At 36.3% G+C, this 10,232-nt stretch overlaps 3 protein-coding genes across 3 annotated transcripts in view; 2 read left to right on the top strand and 1 right to left on the bottom strand.

The window, feature by feature from the left end:
- Window positions 1-858, top strand: part of LOC110424891 (LOW protein: zinc finger CCCH domain protein) — a 6,357-nt gene extending 5,499 nt beyond the window's left edge. Inside the window, 3 exon segments of the mRNA XM_089785131.1 lie at window positions 185-238; window positions 333-380; window positions 382-858. Of these exon segments, the coding sequence (XP_089641257.1) occupies window positions 185-238; window positions 333-380; window positions 382-807 (528 nt within the window). The 3' untranslated portion in view covers window positions 808-858.
- Window positions 859-1,326: 468 nt separating this feature from the next.
- Window positions 1,327-1,833, top strand: LOC110424694 (B3 domain-containing protein At5g24050-like). The gene has a single exon (XM_021439329.2). The coding sequence runs from the start codon at window positions 1,327-1,329 to the stop codon at window positions 1,831-1,833; it is 507 nt and encodes a 168-aa protein (XP_021295004.1).
- An 8,266-nt stretch (window positions 1,834-10,099) lies between these two features.
- Window positions 10,100-10,232, bottom strand: part of SDG29 (SET domain group 29) — a 10,841-nt gene continuing 10,708 nt past the window's right edge. Inside the window, 1 exon segment of the mRNA XM_021420567.2 lies at window positions 10,100-10,110. Within this exon segment, the coding sequence (XP_021276242.2) occupies window positions 10,100-10,110 (11 nt within the window).

The raw sequence follows: 10,232 nt of genomic DNA, 5'->3' as shown, positions 1-10,232 counted from the left end.
AGGGTTTTGAGTTTGGTCCGAACTTGAACCTTCTTGAGTTGACCAGGAGAAATTGAGGAAAGAGAACTTCAGTAGAAACTTGATTTGGGGAATGCTCTCTTTCCGGGCATTTTTCACTGTATGGAGCACAGATCTGTTGTAATTTCAAGTATTTCTTTTAGTTTTGAGAAATGATACTGTTCAGGTCTACCCAGCTGAAATGTTTAAAAGACTTTTTTCTTCTTCCATATCGAACATGGTAAATTTGTACTGGCAAAAGGTATGAAATAGTAATTTGAATCTCTGAAATTAAACTAATGACGGTGTGTTGGAATTTGTTTTCTGACTTGCAGAAAGCCATGCACCTCTACGAGAAGCAGAGTCTACAAATGGATGCTATGCCCAAATGTCAATGGTGGAATGTTGAAATTTATTTCAGCGTCCGATCAGGAGATGGGGAAGGAGCAAAGTTCTGATCATGTTGTAGAAGATTTCTGACGCGGAAATGCTGGATGCGAATATGCCGAAGAAGAAGCTGTTCCAACTGCTGCTTCTCAGGACAAAGTGGAGCAGCCAGTTTCAATTCAAAGTCGGGAATCGCCAGATCATATGGATAGCCTTTCTCCAGAGAAATCAGAAGTGCCCCAAGACTGATTTGGTGGCAGGAGCCCAGCGGTGCCTAAATCAGTTTTGAATGGCAATGAGATGGAAGAGGTGGGGTCCCAACGGGTGATATTAGAAGCTGAGGATACGTCACAAGCTATTGAAAACTTATCCCCTGAAAAAAATTCTCTGACCCCTTCTCGTGTCAAAAGCCCACAACAATAGTTAAATCAACAAAGCCCACCCATGTTTCTCTTATTCATATCTAGCCCTAGATTTTAGTAGCGTTTACTTCAAGTAAAAACTGCTAGGGAGAAGAATCAAATATTTCTTATAACTTCTGTTGCAAGAAAATAACTTTATATAAAAAAATTAAATATTTTTTTTATTTTATTCAAAAAATTTATTTAATTTTTATAAAAAAAAATATAAATTTACTTTGTCTTAAAAATTTTAAAAATTTTAAATTTGATTCGAATTGAAATCGATTTGATTATTTATTAGAAGTATCGAGAATTAATCAAGAGAAATTGAAAAAGAAAAATTTAGAGATCAAACAAGGTGAAGAAAAGAAAACACAGGGCTTTGTCTTCAATTCAAAACAATGCACTCAAACTAGAGAGTCTAATAGAAGAAGATGCTACCAATTTCAAGCTGGGGAAGTTAAACAAGAATGTTGGCCTTAGAAGGAAATTTAAAAGCAACAAAGAAGAAGATGGAGTGCTGAATTTGAAGAGAAGAAAGATGGGTATGCCAAGTTATACTAACCCACCGCCGGACTTGCCTGAAAACTTCAAAAAGCATATCGTTGGCAAGATGGGTGGTTCGGATTGGCTTCTGGTGATACAAAAGCCCATCTTTTTCTCTGACGTAAACCCTGGAGCCAGTGGGTTCTCCATCCCATTCTCCCAAATCCAAAGCCATGAATTTCTCTACAAAAAGGAGGCAGAGGATTTGAATGACAAAAAGGATATGCAAGTGCGCTTGTTAGAACCGTCCCTGGAGGAGATCACCCTAAGCTTTAGGAGGTGGAATATGGTAAAAAGTTCAATGTATGTTCTGACCACAAGGTGGAATTCGGTTGTTAAGAATAATCAACTCGAGATTGGTGACGTGGTGCAGCTGTGGTCTTTTCGAGTTGAATCCTGTCTTTGCTTTGCACTTGTAAAGGTTGATGATGTCCAGAAAGGAAGCGAAGAATGGAAACGGTGCAAGTTCAAGTCATCAAGAAGAGGGACATGGTGGTTGTAGAAGGATAAGCTGTGGCTGGAGAGATGGTGTAAGAATAGGGTAATGGCAGAAAAGGCTGGAGGAGAAGCCGCGAGCGCAAAGTAGTTTCTATTTCCTTAGGATTTTCATGAAGTTTTATTTTTTAATACAATTAACTTTTTAAATTTTTCCAGCAACTTTTAGAATTATTACAATTAATATTTTATTAACAAATCGAATTAACGTTCTATCGACATTTTTTCAGATTCTTAAACTTACACTGATCGCAAGTATTTTGTATGCTACATTACACTTGATATTGTTATTATTTTTTTAAATTAAATTTCATTCATAATCCAGGAAGGGAACACTTTTGTACAACCATGAGAAGAACCAGGCCTACAAGTCAGACCTATCCTTCTTAAGCACAAACCGGTTACAAAAAACCACCAGCAGACATTCCCTGCCTCAACAAACAAAGGCAGAACCTAAACCATATACAAATATCAGCTGCCAGCACCTAATCCATTTACAATTGTTAGCAGAAAAACAATATTATCACAACTCTCGAAAACATTGCCATCAACAAAAATTAGTAAGAGTAGGAAGCACAGCCAGCTTGCCTGTTTCCTTCTCTTACTAACTCAAATCAGACCCAGAATACAAGGACATACAAGACCACAGTGCTTCAATTCCTTAGGTGAACACAGTCCAAAAAATGCCAATAGGACCCAGATAAGCAGGCACTCACACCTAACAATACAACACAAAGACCTCCATATTACGGCCTATCCACCACAAGCTATAGAACAATTTGCAGCAAGTCATGGTTTCTATCTAACGTCCGATTTAGCAAGATTATCCGGCATCTCATTACCTGATCTCGAAATATGGTTGACCTTCCATCTTGGAAACTTAAGAACCAAGTCTCAAACGCCACGGGGAGGAAGATGGTTTCAGGACCCAATTGACTGCATTTTTAGAATCGCTCTCAACAAAAAGCCCCAGTCTGTTACACCAATCAGATGCCACACAAACAACCAGAGCTTCTTGAATGGTCAAAACCTCAGCAACATTGGCATCCCCCAGCCTGCTGCTTTGGAAAAGATAATCTTAACAGCGCCACTATTGTCACGAAGGGCTCCACCAATCCACAGCATATTCGGGCAGTCCCCGGCTGCACCGTCCGCGTTGAATTTAAACTAACCAGTAGACGGTGCTTTCCAGGATCACATTGGCTTTTACCTTCCTAACTTTGTTGGGAGCAGCAGCCAGAGTGGGAGAATGAGCAATTTCCGTAGCAGCTGAATTATCTTGAGGTCATCCAGATTTCACCCATCAAGTCTGTCTAATTTTAACAATACCCACTGCTTTCTCCGCATCCCAAATTTTCCTTAAAAAGCTGAACACATGATATTATATGATGGATATTTATTCAATTTTAGTCAAGTATGATTCCATATTTGCATTTAACAGTTTCTTAAGAGGAGAGCAAAAATAGATATTAAAAAGAAAGCAGTAAATTAACATTCATATGAAAACCAAAGTTTTAAATCGTGGTGTATTAGAGATAAATTTATTTATTTAATGAAAGAAATTACATGATAGATTTCTTGGAAAGCAATGAAGAAAAGAAGCATACTGCATAAGAGTTTGACATGTTAATAGTTTCTTGTATTTTTGATTTTTAATATAAAAAGATTTCAGACATAACAAAGTTTGATGGTGTTACGCACAGGTCAAAATGTTACTGCCCGGTACCAAGTTTGTCCAACATCCTGTTGGAATAATTTTGTAGCTATAAATCTGAAAAAGTTAGTATACAATAATGTTTTCATGTGCACTCAGAATATTTTATTGAAGAGCAGACATAGGCACATACTTTGTATGTTCTTAGGAAATGCTAGACACTTTCTTTTTAACTGATTTGTGTCTCACTTATCTACTCCTTTAAACATAACATTAGTACACATGAAAGGCTTTCCTTTTCAGATTTGTAACTGACTATTTGGCACAAATAACATGAACCCACAATGTCCCAATGTCTCAGCTTCTGCTGCTTCTCTCGTATTGATGGTTTACTTTGCAGGTTTAGTAAAGGCAGTGGCATTTGCATGGTACTTTGCCAATTGAAGCATCTGCCAGGGACAGGAACCTATGTTCGGAAGGATGTACGACAATGTCAAAAGGGTAATAAAAAGGAAAGTAATGATGCATCATTCTGAGACGTAGACTCCTTTATTAATTAAAAGAGGAAAACAAAAGGTCTGGATTGCAAGTTGCAGAATTTGGAACCAACATATCCCCAATCCATGCTATATTCAACTCGAAGTCCAACAAAAGCTTAGGGAAAAGGAAGAAGGGCAACACAGACTTCGAACAGAATTCTATCTTCTACATGATATCAGTTACTGATCTCATGTGGAATCCATTTTTCTTAACAGAATTCTATCAACTACATTCAAAGACAGGAGCTATGCGGAATAAATAAGAAATCAAGAAACATAGATTGAAAAGAAAAAAAGGTTCAAAAATTGTAAGAACTGGTAGCATGAACCTTTATATGCAGAAAACAAACTCATCAAAAGAGGAAGTTTAATCGTAATTAAGGCAAATCTAGGTTGTCAAAATGATAACAGAGTTGCACCTCAAGTAGAAAATTATGAAACCTGGGAGTAATTGGTTTCCAAGAACTTCTGGACAGGCTTTGACATTCCGTAAAGCTCAAGGGCTAACTGATATGTACCAAAAAAAAATATATATTTAACTTGACATACGCTCAGAACGTTGCACTATAAAACAAATAAAAATTTGTTTCTCTAGTAAAGCTTTTACATGCAGATGACAAATATACAGCAGAGCATCTTGACATTCAACAGAAATTGACATCCCGCTGCATAAAGAACAACCAAAAAGGAAGAGCAGATGCGTAGAAAATGACTTCCATATTTCTAGGCTTATAGATGTAAGATCTTTTAAGGGGAAATAAATTTCATAGAAGATACATACCTTAATATTATGGACCAAGTTATCAGAAGAAAGGAATGGCTTCATCTTGGTTACATCAACCAGCAAACCTTCATTATAATAAGCTTGATCCTGAAGTTAGGAATGGAGGAAAATGGCATCCGATTGTCATATATGTCATAGCATGCAATAGGGATAATTGGAAAACATGAACTCACCCTGTCCAATGACCATAGAGTAAAATAGGTAATTAACAAGTAAGCTGAATATGTTTTCTGTTATGAAAAATTAATATTATAGAAAATTAATCTCATGCCGATCCAATTTAAAACTTCTATTTTTTTTTAAAACTTAGAACTCCTAAGTGGGCCAGAACACAATGTACTTCTAGAAAGAATATTAATTCCTAAAACATTTAACTTAATTTGGTGGGGAGTTCATTGAACAGCAAATCCGCAACTCATATCCTCAAGTTCCTACCTCACATTATATTATGGAATCTTTCTATCACTCAGAAGCTGCCACTTCCCAACCTTATGCGAAGGCACTACCAGCAGCATTTTCTTGCATTTCCGACAACCTGAATGTTCCTAAGGAATGTCAGCTTCCATTAGATTGCATGATCACAAGAATTGCAAAACACAGGAGGTTATACAAATAAAAGTAGGAAACAAGAAACAAAGGGGTCTCTGAATTACTCACAGCAGAAAAGAAAGGCATGTATGCCTGCTTCTTGAAACAAGCGGGGGAACTTGCGCCCAAGTGAGAATACGTACAAGCCGTGAAACCCTTTACAGAATGAAGGTGTAATTTGGCCTGAGTAAATATGTTTAACATTCTGATGGTTCTTGGTTCTTCTAAAATTGACTTCCACTGACATCTCTAAAATAATCTTCAGAATGTCCTTCTGGTCCAAGTCATTTGAAGCACTAGAAGAACCAACACTCCTTGGATGAAGAACAGCCACAATTTCCTCCGGAGGAACTAGTCCAGCATTACTGTGGCATCCGCTGGCAATGCCTAAGACAAGAAATGAGTATTATTGAAATAAGTCGAGCTGAAGATGCTTCAACTAATAGAACCAGGAAGCAGAAAAATAATGACTATCCAATTGATTCGCCAAGAAGATAGACGATTGCTTGTCAAATATCACACACATGCAAATTGATATTGAGATTGCAATCTTTAACGCTATACATTCTGTTGTGACAATGCCAAAATTATTTGACAGTTCTTTTACGAGAAGATAAAAATCCACCAACCCCATCAACCTCCAATTCTTGACACTGTTTTGCATTCACCAAGTCAACTCTTGTGGGAGCCTTCTGACATTGTTTCTCAAGTTGACAGTCCCAATCAGCATCATCAATAGCTAGGCACTGCAAATGGCTCAGAATTCAGCATGTTAAACAAACATATGAAGCAGCTGCAAAGGGGGAGATCTCATAGCACTATAGGAACAAACAATAAAAGCTAACCTTTCCAGAATCAATCACACCAACGGGACGAGATAATGAATTGCGAACATCAAAGCTGGCATTTCCATCCTTTGCAGAAAGAATACAGCAATTCAAAACACCTAGTGGCCTTCCATTTCAGAAATGGACATAAGTATATAAGTAAACAACGAGCAATTAACACAAAAAACTACAAGAAACTAAAAAAGCAGATGCACAAGCAGGCCGCGTGCGTATAATCCAAACTTCTCCTGTTTAAAACAAATTAATGAAAATATCAGACATGCCACCAGAATATAAAGATGTATAAAATACAATAATTAAGTTAAAGATACTGGTAAATTGAACTTCCTCACTGTTTAAATAAACTGCTTACCAACAAAATCCCCCTGAAATCCTTCAATCAAAAAATATTCTAATGTAGCATAAACATTGTTCCTATGAAACCCTGCACAAGTACCCTTAAGAACTTTGATTCTCTACCCACTTTCCCACAATACTCCCTTTCTCTTAAGAATTTTACGAACCCTTAAAACTGCAAGTTGAAAAGAGGCAATATATGAGCACGCAATATCAGCCAAAACAGGATGGAAAGAAGCAAATTAATGAACAAATACAAGACCTTACCTGATTTAACAAATTTCATCTAAAGCAAACTTATGAGGTTGAAAATATAAAAAATTATCAAACATTCATATACCATCAAACTGCTTATAGATAATGTTACCATCAGATGATATTCCTAGTGCCTTCTTGTTCAAGGGACCGACAACAAACACTGGCTGATCTGCACCAGACCCAATTTCTTCATCATAATCGTTATGCATTTGAAGAAGCCAATCCTGATACTCCCTTTCCAGTTGTAGAAAGGTTAACTGTCCACCGCCTCCATAAATTTCAACATTAGCATCTACAGAATCAAAATTGTTGCATTAAAAAAAAATGTAAACTGGCTTTTCATAAAAACAAAAATGTAAACTGAGTACAAAAGCCAATATCCGACATGGACCCCAACCAAAAACAAGGTTCACCTTTTTCTTTCTCTACGTGCCTACTGCCAAAGTTCTTTAGAGCAATGGAAAAAGGATTATGGTGGCCAAATCAGTCTGGAAAGATAAAACAACATAATCATATCATTATTTAAACTAGTCCAATACATCAATTTTATACACCCTTTTGTCAATCATCATAACAATGTTGGTTGTGCACAACCATATATATTAAGTAAACATATTTTGGGTGAGTGCCCTTCATCTTTGAGCAGAAATTGTCGAAATTGCTTGCAGCAAACAGGGGGTGAAGAAAATTTTAACTAAAACTTTGCCCTTGAACAAGGAAAAGTGCCTTGATAAATAAGCTCCAGACCAAAAGAACTTGCAAAATGGTTCTCAAGACAATAAATAATGACATCATACAGCTGTGTTAACTTTCATCATATGAAATGTATCAATCCCCTATACCTTTAGACACCCTGAAACAGAAGATATCATAATGAATATAGACTCTGAGTCAAAATTCCAAAAAACTATAATGTTTTGAGATTATTCATATGCTAAAGAGATAAAACTAAGTTTATTTTGACTTGGTTTAGATCAAAGATCCCACTCAAGAGGGTTGTAAGGTTACTTGTTCAAAAAATGTATAATTAAATGAAAAAGCAAGCTCAAATTTTCTTCAATGGAATCACAGACTATTAAACTGTAATGGTATCACTTGCAATGATACTTTTAGAATATAAGTTTCTATGAACTTATCTGCTTACTGAACAATTTGAAACAGAAAAAAGAAGTCCATGCACGCCGAGATGTTTTAAAAACTATCACTCCAAAAGTGGAAAAAGAAAATAGGAATTTATTCACTAATAAAAAAGGTTTTCCATTACAAGTGGAGGCTTGGGTGATATATGCCTTTCGACGTCACAGCAGAGATGACTAACCATGTTAAGCAGAACTAATTGACCATTGTTCTTGTTTGATATGCACCGAAGGTTTTACAAGCATTTGATACATAGAGGTGAAGAATGAAGGATCAGTAAGAATGTCTCGAAAAAATTTTGATACATTTATTTTATAAAACAAGGTAATTAATGTTGTTCTCTTCCTAATGCACAGGCTTGGCTTTTGGTTGCCACTTCTTTGAATTTGATAATTCAAAATTGAATTTTGCTTTCTACGAAAAGTAATTCGTATAACAATAACTGACCTAAATAACTCTCTCTTCCCGGGCCTTCCCCACATTATGACTATATCTCCCGAAAACAAACTATGTGGCCCATTCTCAGGTAAAAAGCCCATAATAACTGTTGTCTCTCAACCGTTACATTAACAAAGCCCACCCCATTTGCCTACTTCTCATCCTCCTAATCCTAAACGAATAATGAATTGCTCATGTATTTAAGGCTAACATAACTCCCGCCAAGTCAACCACTTTGTAATACCCAAAGTCTTACTATACTTGGTTTCTCTTCCATCGTTCTCACACGATCTAGAATATTTTCTCCCTTCATAAGCATTCTTCTCTTCTTAACTTTTTGGCTTTTTATATTTTATTGCTTGAAATCTGTAGGTGTTTGAAAATTGATAGACAAAATTTTAACTTTTTTTAAACATAAAATAATTGATTAATCATAATTTATTTTTTATTAGGTTAATTTTTAGTATAAATATATAACTTTATAACAAATAGGCAAACACTTCTTTCTCGTTACTTAAAAAATTTATGGATAAGAAAAAAAAAGATATGGATTTACTCTCTATTGATGATTTCAAAGATTCTGAACTTGGTCCAAATTGCAGCGTCTTCGATTATTTGTTAGAGGTAACAAGAGTTGCCGAGGATAAGCTGAAAAAGGAAAACTTCAAGATCAAACAAGAGGAGGTGGATTGCATGCCGATGAAGAACTTAGACAAGAATTCTGATCTAGAAAGGGAACTTGAAAGCAAACTTAGACAAGAGGAAGGATTGAAATTGAGGAGAAGTAAGACAGAAAAACCACTTTGCCCCAACCCACCGCCAGATTTGCCCGAAAACTTCAAAGAGCATATCGCTAGCAAGATGGGTGGTTCGGATTGGCTTCTGGTGATACAAAAGCCAATCTTTTTCTCTGACGTAAACCGTGGAGCCAATCGCTTGTCCATACCATTCTCCCAAATCCAAAGACATGAATTTCTCTGCAAAGAAGAGGTAGAGTATTTGAATGATAAAAAGGATATGCAAGTGCGCTTGGTAGAACCATCATTGGAGGAGACTACGCTGAGTTTTAGGAGGTGGAACATGACGAAAAGCTCAATGTATGTTCTGACCAAAACGTGGAATTCGGTTGTTAAGAATAATCAACTCAAGATTGATGATGTGGTGCAGCTGTGGTCTTTTCGAGTTGAATCAAGTCTTTGCTTTGCGCTTGTAAAGGTTCACGATGCGCGGCAAGGAAGCGAAGAATGGGTTAGGCATAATGAAACCGGTGCAAGTTCAAGTCATCGAGAAGAGGGACTTGGTGGTTGGAGAAGGATGAGATGCGAAGATGGTTCGGGTGCAAGCTGTAGCAGAGATGGTGAAAGAACAACGCAAGAATAGGGTAGTGGCAGCAAAGGCAACGGGGGAGAAGCCGAAGGCGACCGCATGCAAAGTGGATTCTATTATATTTAGGATTTTCAAGGAGTTTTTTTAATGTGATCAATCTTTTAATTTTTTCAGCAATTTTTAGAATTATTTTTAATTAATGTGGTCCTGACAATTCAAATTAATATTCTATACAGATTTATTCAAATTATTAGACTTTCATTCATCGCAAATATTTTGCTTACTATATTAAACTTGATATTATATTGTCAGTATTTTTCTTGTTAGTGTTATATTCCTTTTTCTTTCATTTTAATGCTAAAACTTTAGGTCTGCACTGGGCTTAGATCATGAGTCAGTTGTCAGTGTTCTTCATGCATAGCATGGCGCCAAGTCAACAATTCAACATAGAGTAAAATGTTCAATTGGTTTGTTCCGTAAATATAGACAAGAAAAAGA

The sequence above is a fragment of the Theobroma umbraticum genome, unplaced genomic scaffold, assembly GCF_002168275.2.
Source record: "Theobroma umbraticum cultivar Fairchild unplaced genomic scaffold, ASM216827v3 scaffold_30.0, whole genome shotgun sequence".
Classification (NCBI taxonomy): Eukaryota; Viridiplantae; Streptophyta; class Magnoliopsida; order Malvales; family Malvaceae; genus Theobroma; species Theobroma umbraticum.
Note: the sequence above shows the minus strand (reverse complement) of the source record. Positions and strands in the feature narration are given on the sequence as shown.

What these genes read in the sequence shown, in the direction of transcription:
- LOC110424694 (XM_021439329.2), top strand. Translation starts at nt 1,327, where the DNA reads ATGGGTATGCCAAGTTATACTAACCCACCGCCGGACTTGCCTGAAAAC.